Here is a 19,831-nt window from a genome sequence, read left to right as displayed (position 1 = left end):
AAAATTATCAATCGGATAAGAATTTAAGTAACAACCTTAATTAGAAACCGATAAATGACTCAAATTAAAAAACTCTTGAGTAATACATTTAAAAACCCGTATCGAATCACCCTACTATCCCCAAAGGTAATGTGAAATGGATTGGATCAAGTCAGGGCCATTTTCGCAAACTTATTCGAGTAAAAGATTGAAAAATCAAGTGGATACAACATTCTTCTCATATATTTAATAGGTTTTTATCGGAATTTTGTCTTGAAAACCTTACCTGAAATCTAATTATCTTGATTGGGATTGAGAAAACATTTAACTTTCGGCATTACCTCTAGCCTTCTCAATTGAGCTATCAATTCAATGTAAAATGATAATTTAAACACTTTTGAATGTATTGAGAAAATACAGAAAAAAGGCAATTGAAACGAAGATTTATATTCTCCCAATCAAGGAAACCATTTATCATCAATGAAATCTTCATCAAAATGAAAAGTACCACACCGTTTTATTCCAGATCCATACATACGTCCTATTTCATCAATGTCACAGACACAATTTAGCTCTTGCAAACGGCAACCCTTATGTAAACTATCGGACTAATTATACTTTAATCTTGTTTCAGAAATGAAACAAACTTATTGATCACTTCCACAGCCTTCTCAGATTTTGGATTATTCATATGGAAGACGTGCTCTTCACCATGACTCTCAAATAGCTCAACTCTTCCACCCCATCCACTTTTCTTCAAATCCTCATGGTAATTTTTCCCCACAACATTCAGATGATCTTTCTCCGCCACAAATATCAACACTCTCTCGCACCCAAGCTTAGCCAGATCCTCTGCCGGCGGTTTCAGCCGGGGATCCTGCAACCCACCGTTATTCGGAAACATGAACAGCCACATCTGATCGTCTCCCGTCCCACCAAAATATGGGTGAACCAAAATCACCCCCACAACCTTCACACCCGGTAACCCGATTGACCCGACTCGGAACGCCAGAGTATGCGAAATATTACCTCCAGCACTGACTCCACTGATGAAAACTTTGTTGAAATCAGCATGATCATTCAGCCAAGGTTCGGGTCCATTTCCACTGACGTGGGACGCCACCCACTGGAGTGCAGCCCATGAGTCTTCGTAACAAGCCGGTATGGGTCGATCCGGGAAGAGTCCGTACTCCACAGAAACAATTATGGCCCCAGCTTGGGCTGAAACGGTGTTACAGAAGAGATGGTAGCGTGGAGCAAAAGCGGACATCCCGCAGAAGCCACCGCCATGTACTAAGAATAAGAGAGGGAACTTTTGGTTCGGGTCTGAGACTTTAGGGATGAAAATACGGGCAGAAACAGGAGGTTCTGATGAGATCGTCACGTCTTTGGATCGGACACCGGTGACCGGATCATCGGACGGTGGAACCTTGGGGCAAGGTGGAAAGAATGACTCGATTCGGCCATCCTTATAAACTCGGAAGAAGCGAAACTCCTTGACGATTTCGGAGTCGGTTGATGCCATTGAAGATAGAGAATTTACCTTAACGAAATGCTTCAGTGCAATTCACTGATAAGATGGGGAAGTCTTGTCGTTTAATGCAGAGGAAGAAATCGTTTTGTATGTATCGTGAAATCAAGTGGATGAAGAAAATGTTTATCACTCATCACCGAACCTTCAACACCTACATCCACAAGTCTTAGTTTTTTAATCCCCTTAAAATGATTATAATTAGTGTTCTGAAACCCGGCCCGACTCGACCGGTTCAACCAGTTGGACTACTACCCAGGGCCTTCTCCTAACCTAGTTACATTTAGTGGATTGTTTTAAAATCTCTAACCTGATCATCGGCTACTTCTATCACATGCCCGAGCCCAACGTCCTAACCCTGCTATCCATGGTGTCATTGCGGCCCAACCTGTCGACCATCAATTTGCATTTGGCCAAATCACAAATATGTGTTTGCTGGATTTTAAACTTATAGGAACTGATAGGTATTTATTAAGGGTATATTTATTAGATTTCAAATTTATCGGATCACTGGTTAGACCCCCCCGATTGGATCAGTCAAATCGGGACCTAACTCCTTGGCTGGGCGACTCCTCGATCCAGGCTTTAGAACATTGATTATAATTTAATTTCAGACAACATGACAATTTAGATTGTCATTTTCTAACATTACATTGAAATATAATATTTTAACTATTACTGGGTAATCCAACAATTAATTAAAACTCTTAGGTGTATTACTTAAAAGGTTTGAGTTTGATCTATTTAGATTATCAATAGGGTTAATCACTAAGAGAAATTACTTTATTATCAACTTTAAAGATACGCAGTTGATCCGAACAGCATTGATAAAAGAAAAGATTTTATTTCATCAATGTCAGAAGACACACTCCAGTTATTACACAAAGAAGATAACCCAACAAACTCTGCTAAATGATCAAACTACTTTTACACTAATCTTCTTTGATAAATGAAACAATCTTACTGGTCAATTCCACTGCCTTTTCACATGTGGGATTACGCATATGGAAAACGTGCTCTTCACCATGATTCTCCACAAGCTCAGCTCTTCCACCCCATCCACTTTTCTTCAGATCTTCAAGGTAATTTTTCCCCGGAGTATTCAGATGATCTTTCTCAGCCACAAAGATCAACACCCTCTCACACTCGAGCTTCCCAAGATCCTCTACGGGCGGTTTCAACCGAGGATCCTGCAACCCGCTGTTACTTGGATTCATACACAACCACATCTGATCGTCTTCCGTCCCACCGAAATAAGGATGAATTAAGATCACCCCAACCACTTTCACTCCAGGTAACCCGATTGAACCGACCCGGAACGCCAAAGTATGCGAGATATTTCCTCCGGCACTATCTCCACCGATAAAAACTTTGCCAAAATCAGCATGATCATTTAGCCAAGGTTCAGGTCCACTTCCACTAACGTGGGACGCCACCCACTGGAGTGCAGCCCACGAGTCTTCGTAACAAGCCGGTATGGGTCGATCTGGGAAGAGTCCGTACTCCACAGAAACAACTATGGCCCCAGCCTCGGCTGAAAGGGTGCTACAGAAGCTATGGTAGCCTGGAGCAAAGGCGGACATCATACAGAAGCCACCGCCGTGCACGTAGAATAAAAGAGGGAACTTCTGTTTAGGGTCTGTGACTTCGGGAATGAAAATACGGGCGGACACAGGAGGTTCAGATGAGATCGTAACGTCTTTGGATCGGACACCGGTGACGGGATCATCTGACGGTGGAACCGTGGCCTTGAGGAAGGGCGGAAAGGTTAATTGAACTCGACCGTCTTTGTACACTCGGAAGAATCGAAACTCCTTGACGATTTCGGAGTCGCTTGATGCCATTGAAGAAGCAGAAGGGAGAGGTTTGATGGAGGGCTTCAGTTCCAGTCGATGGTAAGATGGAAAAGGATTCTTGTCTCGTCGTTTACTGAAGAAATAGAAAACGTTTTATATTTTATTGTGGGGATTATGGGAATGAACAAAGTGTCGTCACCGAACATTCAACGTTACCATCCGTAAGTCTTAGTCAGTTAGTTTCATCATTTTTATTTTTTTATTTTTATTTTTATTTTAATTAAAAAAGAATAAGACAAATTCCCACTCAACGTTTAGCAAAATCTCAAGTTAATATCATTTATTGGCTTATTATTATTTTCTCTTCTTGATATATAATGCCTATTTTTGCTAGTAAATCAGTAATAGTTAATAGCTAGGTATAGTTAAGATTAGTTGGTTGAATTAGTTACTTTGGTTACTTTCAACCATGGTTAATTAATCATAGTTACTAAATTGTAATAAGGGTGATATTGTTTGTTACTTTACTTTTCATACTTGAATAATAAAAATCAGGTTCTCTTTCTCTTCTCCCAAATGAGTTCGTAGATCTTCTCTCAAATAAGTTCGTAGATGGTATCAGAGCAGTGATTCTTTGCTATGAAATCAACAACTTCAACTGAAGAATCAAGCTCAAGTTCGAAGCTGTATCAAGTTCGAATTCAAGCTCAAATTCGAAGCTGCGTCTAATATTTTTCAAGATTGATTTCTCCTGCTTCACCATTTATGATCAGAATCAAGCTGATTCGTTCCAGATCAAATTAATTTCATTAACAGCAGATGTCAAATATCACAGATTCAGGTTCCCTTCTTTACATTCACTCGTCGGATACCCCTGGTTCAATTCTGATTTTAGAGCAGCTTATCGGAACTGAGAACTATGGGATATGGAGCTGGTCCATGACGTTTTCGCTAAGGGCAAAAAATAAGTTGGGATTTGTTGATGGATCTTGCGAGAAATCAAAATTCAATGAAGTATTGCATGCATTATGGGAACGCTGCAATTCTCTAGTTTTGGCATGGATTTTTAATACTGTTTCAAAAGACATTTTCAACAGTATTGTGTATTCAAACAGTGCGTATCAAGTTTGGCAGGATTTCCAAGAACAATACAATAAAGTGAATGGTACAAGAGTGTTTGGGATTCACAGGGAAATTGCTAATCTAGTATAAGGTACGAGTTCGATTGTGGTTTATTATAACAGATTGAAAACTTTGTAGGATGAACTGAGTTCGTTAGTGAGTCTACCACCTCCAGACAGTGATTCAGCCAAGGCATATTTGGCTCATCTCAATCAGTAGAAGCTTTTGCAGTTTCTAATGGGACTTAATGAATCGTACACCTTGGTAAGGAGTCAGATCTTATTGATGGTCCCTCTGCCTTCAATCAAGCAAGCATATTCCATAGTACATCAGGATGAAAGCCAGAGGTCTTGACTGGTTCTAATTACAACATTGAGGTTACTACAACGCTATATTCACAAGGCACTAAGAGGAATTAGAATCAAAGCTCAAAATACAAGGGGAAGAAACCCTACATGGAGTGTGACTACTGCCATGCTCTAGGGCATAAGAGGGAAACCTATTATAAACTACACGGTTATCCAACTAATTTTGTGTTCACCAAGGGCTAGTCAAGGACAAAATCTAAGGCTAATCAAGTCCATTCGACTCAGGATTAGTTGGTGAACTCTGAAATAGTAGGTGACAATACCAAAGGAGGAGCTAATCTCGGCAATGTGTTAACTCCAGAGTAGTATGCACAACTACTTTAGTTGTTGGGGAAAGAGAACATGGGTTCATTATTTGCTAATCTGGCAGGTATAGTTGTGTCTCTATACTCAAAATTTAATAATTCTGATTGGGTTCTTGATTTTGGGGACACATGATTTCCAAAACCTTGAATGTTCTGTAGCTATTAGTCCACCTGTAACAAGTTATGCAGGACTTCCTAATGGAACTAAAACACCAATCACTCATGTTGGTTTTGTAAAATTGCAAGAAAATTTGGCTCTTGAATATGTTTTATATTTACCAGATTTTAAGTATAATTTGATGTCGATATCCAAATAAACTGCATCAAGTCACTGTTCCATCACATTTTATCTGGATTTTTGTGTTATCCAGGATCTTTAGAATGGCAAACTCAAGGGGACTGGTAAGCAATATCAAGGGCTACACCATTTTATACCTTTTTCACAAATAAAACATTGTCTTCCAGTTTTAGGAATAAAGAATTCTGTTTGTAATTCTTGTGATGTAACCTTTGATTCATAAATAAAATGACTTTTAGTAATGTCCACAACACTATATAGTAATGATATTGTACTTTGGCATAGGAGATTAGGACATGCACCCTTACCAGTCCTACAAAAATTACATCATGAATTCCATGCACACTCTAATTTTCACTGCGACATTTGCCCTTTAGCAAAGCAAACCAGGTTACCATTTGCCTTAAGTGAAACACATAAATCAAATGTCTTTGAGTTGTTACACTTAGATGTTTGGGGACCTTATAAGATCCCAACCCAAGGAAATGCTAAGGCTCCGTTTGGTTCAAAATTTGGGGGTTTTGGGAAAAGTTTTTTGAAAAAAGTTAAAAAAAAGTTGAATTGGGCGGGTATTACGATGTAGGATTTATAAATTAATAAAATATCCCATATATTTGTTTTTTTACAAAATACCCCCTATAATAAAACATTAAAAGTTAACAAAAATACCCCTAACCCACCCTCAAACACCCCCAGTCGACCACCACCAGCGGAGGTGGTCGGAGTCGCCTTATGGGCGCATGACCGGCTGGATCTTGCCGGTCATGCGCCAATATGGCCTTTTCCGGCCAGATCCACGGTGGATCTGGCCGTCAACCGCCAGATCTAGCCATATTTGCTCTCAACGACGGCCAACAAATGGTCGTCGTTGATGGTCAACGACGACCGTTTGTTGGCCGTCGTGATCGACTGTTATGGCCAAAGATCTGTACGTCAACGGCCAGATCTTTGGCCTTAGATTTGGCATTTTCTGGCCAGATCCACCGTGGATATGGCCGAAAAAGGCTAGATCGGCGCACTACCAGCCAGATTCAGCCGGTAGTGCGCCATCCTACCAGATTTCGGCCATTTTCCGGTGGTGGTAGCTGGAATCTGGTAAATGTGGATTATTGGGGTATTTTTGTAATTTAAAAAAAATATTTAGGGGTATTTAATTAAATTAACAAATTTAGAGGGTTTAAAAAAAATTGAGTAATATTGAAAATAGTATTCCTAAAAATGAGAGTTTTGGGGTATTTTACTGTTTAACTTTTTTGGGAATACTAAGAGTAGTATTCCCAATCTTGAACCAAACGAAGCCTAAGTTTTTTCTCACCATAGTAGATGACTTCTCTAGGACTACATGGCTTTTCCTTATGCAATACAAATCTGATGTGTATCAAAACTTAAAAGATTTCCTTCACATGGTCAAAAATCAACATAATCAGACCCCCAAATGCATTAGAACTGACAACGGTTTGGAATTTTTCAATCATCAATGTCATGATTTATTGGTTGGTTTGGGTATCATACATCAGAGCACATGTGTGTACACTCCAAAACTAAATGGAGTTGAAGAGCGTAAGCACATGCATATACTTAACATAGCTAGATCCCTAAAGTTTCAATCACATATTCCAGACTATTTGTGGGGTTATGCAGTCAAAATTACAGTCTACATCATAAATCGATTACCCACTAAAGTCTTAGATGCTCTCTCACCTTATGAGAAGCTCTTTGGTCATAAGCCTAAGTTGAACCACTTGAAAGTTTTTGGATGCCTCGTATATGCTACCAATTTGATTCCCCATGACAATTTCACTCCTAGATCTACTCCTTGTGTGTTTCTTGGTTACTCTACTACAAAAAAGGGTTACATTTTGTATGATTTACATTCCAAATCTGTTCATATTTATTGTGATGTGGTTTTCCATGAATATCTTTTTCTTTTTACTTTACATAAATCTAGTCAACCACCTTTTATCCGAGAAACATTTCTAGAACAGGATTTTGAAACTGCATCTTCCACTGTTTTTGATTTGCATGAAAATACAAATGATCTTCATGAAACAGAACCAGCAGACCCTATTTCTCTAGCTTTATATTGTTCACCCAATCTGCCTAGTACCTCTTCACAACAACTTGGTTCTCTTAGAAAATCTGGTAGAGTCACTAAACCACCTATTTGGACCACTCATTTTGTATGTTCTACATTACCTAAAACTAATCTAACAACTACTGTCCAATGTCCTATTCAGAATTACATTTCCTACACACATCTTTCACCATCCTATCAAACATGTGTGTCTAGTATATCAACCATTACTGAACCCATTACATTTACCCAAGCATCCAAAGATCCCCACTGGGTTATGGCTATGCAACAGGAAATTCAGGCTTTGGAAAGAAATGGTACATGGTCTTTAGTTCCCTTAGCACCTGGTAAATCTCCAATAGCGTGTAAATGGATTTATAAACTCAAGTACAAGGTAGATGGCACTCTAGAACGGTATAAGGCAATATTAGTTGCCAAAGGATTTACTCAGCAAGCTGGAATTGATTACGAGGAGACTTTTTCTCCTGTGGTTAAGATGGTAACAGTTAGATTAGTATTAGCCATAGCATTTATGAAGGATTAGCCTCTTTACCATTTAGATATTGATAATGTCTTCTTGCAAAGGGACCTTCAAGAAGAACTTTATATGAATATACCACAGGGTTTCTCTAAACAACATGATAAGTCCCTAGTATGTAAGCTCCATAAGTCATTATATGGCTTGAAACAAGCCTCCAGGGCATGGAATACAAAGCTTATTGCTGCATTGTTATCGGGTGGCTTCCAGTAATCACCCTTGGATCATTATTTCTTCTTTAAGAGAGACAATTCTAATATTGTGATTTTGCTTGTGTATGGTGATGATTTGGTTATCACAGGTAATGATCACTCTTTTATTCAGGCTTCTAAAGATTTGTTGCACTCTAACTTCAAGTTAAAAGATCTTGGTTCTCTTCGATATTTTTTAGGTTTTGAAGTTGCTAGATCATCCAAGGGCATTAGTTTGTGCCAACAGAAATATGCGTTAGAGTTGATTGCCACCTCAGGTTTGGCTGCTATTAAACCAGCCTTGATACCCCTTGATCCTCAACAGAAGTTTACAATAGTGGAGTTTGATGCTTCATTTCCTAGTGCACCAGATCCTACCTTAAAGGATCCCTCTGTTTATCAAAAATTGATTGGGAAGTTGTTGTATTTGTGTCATACCAGACTCGATTTGAGTTATTATGTAAATCTACTTAGTCAGTTTATGCATCAGCCAAAACAGTCCCATCTCAATACAGCTCTCAAAGTGGTCAAATATATCAAAGGGTCTCCTGGTTTAGGCTTGGTTTTTCCAGCAAATGGTTCTATCCATCTTCAAGCTTTTTGTGATTCTAATTGGGCTTCTTGCCTTATGACGGGTAAGTCCATTACTGGTTTCTGCATCTTCTTGGGAGGTTCTTTACTGTCATAGAAATCTAAGCGTCAAGTTACAGTTGCCAAGTCATCATCTGAAGTAGAATATCATGCCATGGCTTCTACGGTTTGTGAGCTTGTATGGCTTACTCAACTTTTGACTGATCTTGGCATTCTGGTTCCCCAGCCCATTACTCTCGGGTGTGATAGTTAATCAACCATCCATATTGCTTCTAATCCAATGTTTCATGAGCATACGAAAAATATGGACATTGATTGTCATATAGTTCGTACTAAAATAAGGGAAGGCCTAGTACATCCTATTCACATTCCTACTCAAGAACAGCCTGCTAATTTGTTTGCTAAGGCTATTGCTGGTCCTCTCCATCGCCAATTACTATCCAAGTCGGGCATGTTTGACATTCATCACCCACCAACTTGAGGTCTTGGTTTATTATTATTTTCTCTTCTTGAGATATAATGGTTCTTGATGTATAATGCGTATTTTTGTTAGTAAGTCAGTAGTAGTTAATAGCTGGGTATAGTTAAGATTAGTTGGTTGAATTAGTTACTTTGGTTACTTTCAACTATGGTTAATTAACCATAGTTATTGAAATGTAATAAGTGTGATACTATTTGTTACTTTACTCTTTCAGACTTGAATAATAAAAATTAGGTTCTCTTTCTCTTCTTCCAAATTAGTTCATAGATAATTGACGGTATTTATTCTATATTATCACCCTTAAACTAACATTGTTAACGATTATTGGAAGTGGTCAAAAATCGTGAATGAGGTTGGTAAGTGAAGGTGTGAGTTTGGTAAAGGAGGTCGTGGAGAGTCCTACGATAGTCTCAAAAGTGATTTTGGACTCCAGAATTGGCCCCAAAAAAAGGCAAAAATCATCGGCTTAAACGCTACAAACATAAGTCTTTTTTGTAAAATTGTAACTAAAATAAGAATAATAAGTGATAATTAATCTATGAATAATTTTTGATAAATAAAACATATTTATTGGTCAACTGCAGAGCCTTTTCATATGTGGGGTGACGCAAATAGAAGCAGGGATCTCTGCCATGGTTTTCAACGAGCTCAACTTTGCCTCTCCATCCACTTTTCTTCAATTCTTCATAGTAGTTTTTCCCCGCAATATTCAGATCATTTTTCTCAACAACAAATATCAACACCCTTTCACTCCCAAGCTTAGCCAGATCCTCTGGAGGCCGTTTCAGTTTAGGATCCTTTAACCCACCGTGAATCGGATTCATGAACAGCCACATCTCATCATCTTCCGTCCCGCCAAAAAATGGATGAACTAGTATTACCCCATCAACTTTCACGCCTGGTAACTCAATTGCCCCCACCCTAGACACCAAAGTATGTGAGATATTCCCGCCAGCGTTATCTCCGCCAAAGAAAACTTTCTTGCAATTAACATGATCGTTCAACCAAGGTGTTTAATTGAAGAATTGTATGTTTTCAATTCATTTTATTTATCACTGAGGAGTTACATCCTTTATATAGGAAGTATACGATGTCGTAAATCCCCTAATTATGTCAATTACGGATTATACAATATTTTGTCTGGCATAATTTGGAGATTACATAATCTTTAGAATATTCTAAGATCGTATACCTGACATAACTAAAAGATTACATAATATTTATCTGATTACAAAATATTTACACAATATTATGAAAATCTTAACACTCCCCCTCAAGTTGGTGCATAGATGTCACAAATGCCCAACTTGTCTAACACTTGTGAGAAAATACGTTTGGAGACAGCCTTGGTAAGAATATTGGCCAATTGATCATTTGATCGAATCTTGAGTAGTTCAATAATCTTTTCATCCAGTTTTTCTTTGACAAAAAATCTATCTACTTCAACGTACTTCGTACGATCATGTTGAACTGGATTGTGAGTAATATCACATGCTGCTTTATTGTCACAATATAACTGGATTGGTTGATTAGGTTGATAACCCAAATCTTGTAGTAGAATTCTTAGCCACGAAGCTTCACAAATCCCAAGTGCCATTCCCCTAAATTTTGCTTCAGCACTTGAGCGTGCCACAACATTCTGTTTCTTGCTTTTCCACGTGACTAAATTACCTCCTACAAAAGTGAAATAACCAAAAGTAGATCGTCTATCATCCACTACTCCATCCCAATCAGCATCAGTATATGCATGCACATTTTGATAGTCCTTATTTTTAGAAAATAAGATTCCCTTTCCAGGAGCATGTTTTAAATATCTCAAGATACGCATAACTGCGTTCATATGCTGCTCTTCAGGATTATGCATGAACTGACTGACTATACTTAATGCATAAGCAAGATCTGGCCTAGTGTGAGACAAATACATCAATCTTCCCACAAGTCTCTGGTATCTCCCTTTGTCAACTGGTACTTGATCAGTCTCGACTCCTAATTTCAAGCCTTCTTCGATTGGTGTATTAGCTGGTTGACATGCTGACATACCAGTTTCCTGCAGCACATCTGAGGCATACTTTCTTTATGATAGAAAGATACCTCTATTAGATCGAGACACTTCAATTCCTAGAAAATATTTCAAAGAACCTAAGTCCTTCATCTTGAATTCTTCTGATAAGTACTTTTGCAATGTCTTTCTTTCTTCTGGATCATTTCCTGTAACCACTATATCATCCACATATACAATAAGTGCAGTGATCTTTCCTTATTGTTTTTTAAGGAATAGTGTGTGATCTGAATTGCTCTGATGGTAGCAAAAAAACTTCATAGCTTTAGTGAACCTCCCAAACCATGCCCTCGGAGATTGTTTTAACCCATACAGTGACTTCTTTAACTTACATACCTTTTGCCTATGTTTCACTGGTAAAATACACCCTGGTGGAGGATCCATATAGATTTCTTCAGACAATTCTCCATGTAGGAAAACATTCTTCACATCGAACTGTTGTAATGGCCAATCTAGGTTTGCAGCTAAAGATAATAAGACATGTACCGTGTTGATTTTAGCTACGAGTGCAAATATCTCTGTATAGTCGATCCCATGAGTTTGGGTGTACCCTTTTGCTACTAGTCTTGCTTTGAATCTCTCAATTGTACCATCAACTTTATACTTCATAGTGTAAACCCATTAACATCCAACAATCTTTTTTCCGGGTGGACGATCAACAAGTTCCCAAGTCTCATTCTTCTGTAATGATTTCATTTCCTCATTCATAGCAACTTTCCATTTTGGATCAGATAAGGCTTCCTGCACACTGTTAGGAATAGATACAGTAGATAATTGATTCACAAATGACATATTCAATTCTGACAGACGATGGTTAGACACATAATGACTCATGGGGTATTTGACTTTACTAGATAGTTCTGGTTCGTATGTTAGTTTGGGAATCTCTCTAGTGCTACGTGGTGGTAACTGTTTCCTAATTGGTTCAGACTCTAAATCAAGAACATCCTCAACAAATGATGGTTATGACATACCAGGAATAAGAGACTCGGACTGAGAAGCTTCTACGGCCAGGTTTGATACCACCTCCACATTACCATCATCCACTTCATCTTTTTGTCGAACAATAGGTCTAGTTTGTGACTCATGGTCTCCCACATCTTGAACGTCATCTTGAACTGCATAGTCAAGAGTCTGAATTTCTTCTTGACAATACTCCCCCTGAAGTTTAGACTTGGAAGGAAAATACATCAACTCTTCATGGAAAACAACATGGAAAATACATCAACTCTTCATGGAAAACAACATCCATTGTTACAAACGTTTGTTGAGTTGGAGGATGATAACATCGATAGCCTTTTTGATGGACACCATACCCAACAAAAACACATTTCAATGCACGAGGGGACAACTTGTTGCGTTGATGTTTATGGAGGTGAACAAATGCAATGCAGCCAAAACATGAGGCTGTAAGTTCTGGACCATTGGAGTATTCACTGCTTTACCAAGAGCCTGAAAATGTGTCTCGAACCGAAGAGAACTAGAGGGTACCCGATTGATTAGGTAGGTTGCAGAGGTAAGTGCTTCTCCCTAAAAAGATAACGGCATATGAGCCGCTATTAATGAGGCACGAACGACCTCCAATAAGTGCCGATTTTTTCCCTCAGCAACACCATTTTGTTGGGGTGTGTTGGGACAAGTAGTCTGATGAATGATACCATGTGTTGCTAAGTACTGTTGAAGATATGAACTTTGATATTCTCCTCCATTTTCACTTCGAAGGATCTGAACCTGTGCATTATACTGCGTACGAACCATTTTGTGAAATCTCTGAAAGAGTAAATTAACCTCCCCTTTAGATTTCATTAGACATACCCAAGTCATTCTCGTACAGTCATCAATAAAAGTAACAAACCAATGAGATCCACCTAAAGTAGTAACTGGTGATGGCCCCTAGACATCTGAATGTATAAGCATAAAAGGACTTGGACTTTTGTTGATTGCTGCTGGAAATGGGACTCGATGGCTTTTTGATAGTTCACAAACATCACAACGGAAGTTACTGATATCATTTTTTTCCAAACAAACTTGGAAAAAGTTTCTTTAGATAGCCGAACGAAGCATGTTCGAGGCACCAATGCCATAACCAAATGTTGGGTTTTTGTTTATCCCTTTTAGAGTAATCTACAGTCAAAGCCTGTTGTAACACGGTAGAACTTTGTGACTCTAAATCCAAGTAATACAATTGCCCCCGTCTAATACCACAATAAATCGTCTGCTTTGTTTGAATATTTTTAAACTCACAAAATTCAGGCCAAAAAATCACCACACAAGATAAGCTTTTGGTTATTTTGGAGACTGACAACAAGTTATAATTTAGGGATGGGACAACTAAGACAGAATCTAAGTATAAAGAGTTTTTTAGGGTTAATGAACCTTCCCCAATGACCCGGTTAGATTCACCATTGGTAGTAGAAACAAAGTTTTGTGAGGATGACTTAAGGTTAAACACATGCCTAGAATCAAATGTCATATGATCGATAGCACCAGAATCAATTATCCATGCACTATTAGAAACAAATGTACACATATTTAAAGACTTACCATCATTTCCAGTAGTAGCTACAAATGATGAAGATTGTTGGACATCTGCTTTCTTTTCCACAACAACATTAGTAGAACTTTTCATTTTGTCGTTATTGAGCATGCCAGGTTTAGTCGTCTCTGAGTAACTTGCTTCCAAATTTAGACCCGGGTTTCATAGAATTTCTCCACACATCCTCCCCTGTTGTTTTTTTTTTTTTTTTTGTTACTTTGTTGACCTTGACTCTGTTTTTTGAACTATTTGACCCTTTTTTTAACTATTTGACCTTTTACTTTTTTGACTTTTTTTGACAATTTTTTTTTTGACTTCTTTTTTTTTTACAAAATAAAAAAAACAAAAGTTCGTAGAAAATAAAAGAAAAGCAAACTCACGGTAAAAAAAAAATTGGTGACTTATCTCAGCAGCAGCCGTCAAATCGATGACATTCGTTTCGATGGCAGCAGATCGACGGTGGACGACAATAGCAGATGGGTAGTAGACGGCAATAGCAGCAGATCAACTAGCGGAAACTATGCAGATCGACGATCGGGATCAACTAGCGAAAACTGGATTGTTTATCAGACAATTGGCTAAAGGTGACTGGAATTGCATCGACTTTGTTTGGAGTTCAGGTTTTTTTTTTTTTTCTTTGTATTTTGGTTGTTGGCAGTGGCCAAAGTTGGTGGGGTTTTGATTTTTTTTTTTTTTTCTCTGGGCAGTTGGGTGTTTGTGGTTGAAAAAAAAAAAAAAAGGCTGTTGGTTCTTGATTTGGTAGAAGTTGCGATAGTTGAAAATAAGGGTGTTTAGGAACTTGGTGACTTGGGTAAATTCGCAAAATGGTTGGAGGTGGCTATTTTTTGGTTTTCTTTTGTTGTTTTGTGATGGTGGTTTACGGTGACTGATAAGTATTGGTGGAGTTGAGTGGATTGGTGGAGTTGACCAATAAGGATGATTGGTTGTTGGTAACTTGGGGGATTTGATGGCTACATTTTTTCTAGAGTTGGTTGGTGTCGGCTTCTTGGCAAAAACTGGGCAAATCAGTCAGTTGTTTCTGGAATGGAATAGGATGGTTTAAATGAGATATCAACGGTGGTTTGGTTTGATTGGTTGAGGTGGTTTTCTCCTTCTTGGATTGACGACAACTGGATGAATAGTTATTTGCCAGTGAATTTTCTGTTAGATCAGAGAATAGCTCTGATACCATATTTAATTGAAGAATTGTATATTTTCAATTCATTTTATTTATCATTGAGGAGTTACATCCTTTATATAGGAAGTATACGATCTCCTAAATCCCCTAATTATGTCAATTGTAGATTACACAATATTTTGTCTGACATAACTAAAAGATTACATAATATTTACCTGATTACAAAATATTTACACAATATTATGAAAATCTTAACGCGGTCGATTTCCACCAACGTGAGACGCCACCCATTGAAGCGCAGCCCATGAGTCTACATAACAAGCGGGCAAGCGTCGCTTCGGGAAGAGTCCATACTCGACGGAGACCACTATGACGCCAGCTTGAGCTGAAACGCTGCTGCAGAAGTTATGGTAGTGTGGAGAAAAGGCTGACATCATGGAGAAGCCACCGCCGTGAATGTAGAATAAGAGAGGGAACTTGTGGTGGTTATTAGGGTTTGTGAGTTTGGGTGGGGTTCAAGTGATAACCCAATTAGGAACCGATAAAGGACACGAACTTAAAAACTCTTGAATAATACACTTAAAAACCTCTATCGAACCACTCAACTATCCCGAAGGTAATGCAAAATGGATCAAGTCGGGCCATGTTCACAAACTTGTTCCAGTAAAAGATTGAAAATTCAAGTAGATACAACATTCTTCTCATATATTTAATAGGTTTTTATCAGAATTTTGTCTTGAAAACCTTACCTGAAATCTAATTCTTATTCACATCTTGATTGGGATTGAGAAAACATTTAACTTTCGGCATTACCTCTGGCCCTCTCAATTGAGCTATCAATTCAATGTAAAATGATAATTTAAAATTTTTAGAATGTATTGAGAAAATACAGAAAAAAGGCAATTGAAACGAAGATTTATATTCTCCCAATCAAGGAAACCATTTATCATCAAAATGAAAAGTACGATACCGTTTTATTCCAAATCCATACATACATCCTATTTCATCAATGTCACAGACACAATTTAGCTCTTGCAAACGGCAACCCTTATGTAAACTATCGGACTAATTATTACTTTAATCTTGTTTCAGAAATGAAACAAACTTATTGGTTACTTCCACAGCCTTCTCAGATTTTGGATTATCCATATGGAAGACGTGCTCTTCACCATGACTCTCAAATAGCTCAACTCTTCCGCCCCATCCACTTTTCTTCAAATCTTCATGGTAATTTTTCCCCACAACATTCAGATGATCTTTCTCCGCCACAAATATCAACACCCTCTCGCACCCGAGCTTAGCCAGATCCTCTGCCGGCGGTTTCAGCCTGGGATCCTGCAACCCACCATTATTTGGACACATGAACAGCCACATCTCATCGTCTCCCGTCCCACCAAAATATGGGTGAACCAAAATCACCCCCACAACCTTCACACCCGGTAACCCCATTGACCCGACTCGGAACGCCAAAGTATGCGAAATGTTACCTCCAGCACTGACTCCACTGATGAAAACTTTGTTGAAATCAGCATGATCTTTTAGCCAAGGTTCGGGTCCATTTCCACTGACGTGGGACGCCACCCACTGGAGTGCAGCCCATGAGTCTTCGTAACAAGCCGGTATGGGTCGATCCGGGAAGAGTCCGTACTCCACAGAAACAATTATGGCCCCAGCTTGGGCTGAAACGGTGTTACAGAAGAGATGGTAGCGTGGAGCAAAAGCGGACATCACGCAGAAGCCACCGCCATGTACTAAGAATAAGAGAGGGAACTTTTGGTTCGGGTCTGAGACTTTAGGGATGAAAATACGGGCAGAAACAGGAGGTTCTGATGAGATCGTCACGTCTTTGGATCGGACACCGGTGACGGGATCATCGGACGGTGGAACCTTGGGGCAAGGTGGGGAGAATAACTCGATTCGGCCATCCTTATAAACTCGGAAGAAGCGAAACTCCTTGACGATTTCGGAGCTGGTTGATGCCATTGAAGATAGAGAATTTACCTTGACGAAATGCTTCAGTGCAATTCACTGATAAGATGGGGAAGTCTTGTCGTTTAATGCAGAGGAAGAAATCGTTTTGTATGTGTGAAGAAAATGTTATCACCGAACCTTCAACACCTACATCCACAAGTCTTGGTTTTTTAATCCACTTCAAATGATTGTAATTAGTGTTCTGAAACCCGGCCGGCTCGGCCGGTTCAACCAATTGGACTACTACCAGGGCCTTCTCCTTACTCTTGTGGATTGTTTTAAAATCCCTGACCGCCGGCCACTTATGTCGCATGCCCTCCATGCCCGAGCCCAACATCCCAACCCTGCTATCCATGGTGTGTCGTTGCAGCCCAACCTGTCGACCGTCAATTTGCATTTGGCCAAATTACAAATGTGTGTTTGTTGGATTTTAAATTTATAGGGACTTATAGGTATTTATTAAGGATGTGTTTGTTAGATTTCAAACTTATTGGATCACTGATTAGACCCTCTGATTGAACTGGTCAAATCGGGACCTGACCCCTTGGACGGGTGACTCCTCGAGCCACTGATTATAATTTAATTTCAGGCAACATGACAATTTAGATTGTCATTTTTTAACATTATATTGAAATATAATATTTTAACCATTACTGAGTGATTCAACAGTCAACTAAAACTTTTATGTGTATTATTCAAAAGATATTAAATTTGATCCACTTAAATTACTAATAGAAAATCATTAATATTATTTATCAACTTTAAAGTTACGCACAAGTTTACCAGATCAGCATCGGTAAAAAAAAAAAAAGGATTTTATTTCATCAATGTCAAAAGACACACTCCAGTTATTACACAAAGAAGATAACCCAACAAACTACATTTACACTAATCTTCTTTGATAAATGAAACAATCTTACTGGTCAATTCCACTGCCTTTTCACATGTGGGATTACGCATATGGAAAGCGTGCTCTTCACCATGATTCTCCACAAGCTCAGCTCTTCCACCCCATCCGCTTTTCTTCAGATCTTCATGGTAATTTTTCCCCACAACAATCAGATGATCTTTCTCCGCCACAAATATCAACACCCTCTCGCACCCGAGCTTAGCCAGATCCTCTGCCGGCGGTTTCAGCCTGGGATCCTGCAACCCGCTGTTACTTGGATTCATATACAACCACATCTGATCGTCTTCCGTCCCACCGAAATAAGGATGAATTAGGATCACCCCAACCACTTTCACTCCAGGTAACCCGATTGAACTGACCCGGAACGCCAAAGTATGCGAGATATTTCCTCCGGCACTATCTCCACCGATAAAAACTTTGCCAAAATCAGCATGATCATTTAGCCAAGGTTCAGGTCCACTTCCACTAACGTGGGACGCCACCCACTGGAGTGCAGCCCATGAGTCTTCGTAACAAGCCGGTATGGGTCGATCTGGGAAGAGTCCGTACTCCACAGAAACAACTATGGCCCCAGCCTCGGCTGAAAGGGTGCTACAGAAGCTATGGTAACCTGGAGCAAAGGCGGACAAAATACAGAAGCCACCGCCGTGCACGTAGAATAAAAGAGGGAACTTTTGTTTAGGGTCTGTGAGTTTGGGGATGAAAATACGGGCGGACACAGGAGGTTCAGATGAGATCGTAACGTCTTTGGATCGGACACCGGTGACGGGATCATCGGACGGTGGAACCGTGACCTTGACGAAGGGCGGAAAGTTTAATTGAACTCGACCGTCTTTGTACACTCGGAACAATCGAAACTCCTTGACGATTTCGGAATCGCTTGATGCCATTGAAGAAGCAGAAGGGAGAGGTTTGATGGAGGGCTTCAGTTCAAGTCGATGGTAAGATGGGAAAGGATTCTTGTCTCGTCGTTTGATGAAGAAATAGAAAACGTTTTATATTTTATTGTGGGGATTGTGGGAATGAACAAAGTCTTAGTTTCATCTTTTACTTTTATAAATTAAGAGTAAGCGACGTATTCCCACCCGTACCGAGGTTTACCGAAATTTCAAATTGATATCTTGATTATATTTATTACAGGTTTTCATCCTTAAATCAATACCGTTAGTGAGTATTAAAAGTGGTCAAAAACCACGAATGAGGCTGGTAAATAAAAGTATGAGTTTGATAGAGGAGGTTGTGAGGAGTTCTACAGTAGTTTCAGAAGTGATTTTGGACTTTAAAATCAATCGAAAAAAGTCAAAAACCACATGTTTAAATGCTACTAAAGTAACATGGTCTCTCAAGTGGAGAATCTAATGTAGTCTTTTAAGTTCGAATCCTTTTGAGAGTAAAAGAGTAAGAGAAAGATCTAATATGGTCTTCTGAGTTTGAGCCTCTACAGTTACTAATAGAGATGACCATTGAAGCTCATATTGACGATAGTTCTAGCGTCCCGAGAAATTAGTTGAAGTACATGTAAACTAGTTCGATACCCCGATCATTAAAAAAAAACAAAAATCTATTGAATAAATTTCAATAAGTACTATATATTACTTTGGAAATTAATACTATTACTGTTGAAACTTCAAATCACAAATTACTTTGATCACATGAATAAGGGGATTGAATAACTAATATGACGAGGACAAGCCCAACATTTTTCATACCAAGTGCAGTTAACTAATCCAGCCATTATTTATTTTGTTCAATGATATATTTTGAGTACATTTACTTCAAGAGAATAGTCTTCAACAAGAATTGGAGAAGGAAAATAAAATTTATCTTCGATTAGTAACCCATTACCTTAGCCGGCGGTAAGCCATGCACGAAAAAAGCACGATACAACACAGCATGAAAATATGCGGGGCGTGCCATGGGCCTTAAAAATAGCCTGTGGGCCG

The 19,831-nt window shown here is 38.9% G+C and overlaps 4 protein-coding genes across 4 annotated transcripts; all 4 read right to left on the bottom strand.

Moving 5' to 3' along the window:
• Nucleotides 1-410: 410 nt before the first annotated feature.
• LOC116118493 (2-hydroxyisoflavanone dehydratase-like) lies at nucleotides 411-1,688 on the bottom strand. The gene has a single exon (XM_031404477.1). The coding sequence runs from the start codon at nucleotides 1,502-1,504 to the stop codon at nucleotides 599-601; it is 906 nt and encodes a 301-aa protein (XP_031260337.1). The 5' UTR covers nucleotides 1,505-1,688; the 3' UTR covers nucleotides 411-598.
• Nucleotides 1,689-2,334: 646 nt separating this feature from the next.
• Nucleotides 2,335-3,457, bottom strand: LOC116118481 (probable carboxylesterase 12). Its single transcript, XM_031404464.1, has one exon. The coding sequence runs from the start codon at nucleotides 3,352-3,354 to the stop codon at nucleotides 2,443-2,445; it is 912 nt and encodes a 303-aa protein (XP_031260324.1). The 5' UTR covers nucleotides 3,355-3,457; the 3' UTR covers nucleotides 2,335-2,442.
• Nucleotides 2,335-18,927, bottom strand: LOC116118482 (probable carboxylesterase 12). Its single transcript, XM_031404465.1, has 2 exons — nucleotides 17,894-18,927; nucleotides 2,335-2,469 (listed from the first exon to the last, which is right to left on the bottom strand). Exons 1-2 carry the CDS (start codon nucleotides 18,776-18,778, stop codon nucleotides 2,443-2,445), a joined length of 912 nt encoding a protein of 303 aa, XP_031260325.1. The 5' UTR covers nucleotides 18,779-18,927; the 3' UTR covers nucleotides 2,335-2,442.
• Nucleotides 15,919-17,069, bottom strand: LOC116118483 (2-hydroxyisoflavanone dehydratase-like). Its single transcript, XM_031404466.1, has one exon. The coding sequence runs from the start codon at nucleotides 16,988-16,990 to the stop codon at nucleotides 16,085-16,087; it is 906 nt and encodes a 301-aa protein (XP_031260326.1). The 5' UTR covers nucleotides 16,991-17,069; the 3' UTR covers nucleotides 15,919-16,084.
• Nucleotides 18,928-19,831: the final 904 nt, after the last annotated feature.

The sequence above is a fragment of the Pistacia vera genome, unplaced genomic scaffold, assembly GCF_008641045.1.
Source record: "Pistacia vera cultivar Batoury unplaced genomic scaffold, PisVer_v2 Contig846, whole genome shotgun sequence".
Classification (NCBI taxonomy): Eukaryota; Viridiplantae; Streptophyta; class Magnoliopsida; order Sapindales; family Anacardiaceae; genus Pistacia; species Pistacia vera.
This window is presented reverse-complemented; position numbering and strand designations above follow the sequence as displayed.

Excerpts from the sequence above, each read along its gene's own strand:
- LOC116118483 (XM_031404466.1), bottom strand. The coding sequence starts at position 16,990 with ATGGCATCAACCAGCTCCGAAATCGTCAAGGAGTTTCGCTTCTTCCGA.
- LOC116118481 (XM_031404464.1), bottom strand. The coding sequence starts at position 3,354 with ATGGCATCAAGCGACTCCGAAATCGTCAAGGAGTTTCGATTCTTCCGA.
- LOC116118482 (XM_031404465.1), bottom strand. The coding sequence starts at position 18,778 with ATGGCATCAAGCGATTCCGAAATCGTCAAGGAGTTTCGATTGTTCCGA. Across the intron at positions 2,470-17,893 it reads CAGTGGAATTGACCAGTAAG|ATTGTTTCATTTATCAAAGA; the intron begins ATTGTTTCATTT and ends TTGACCAGTAAG.
- LOC116118493 (XM_031404477.1), bottom strand. The coding sequence starts at position 1,504 with ATGGCATCAACCGACTCCGAAATCGTCAAGGAGTTTCGCTTCTTCCGA.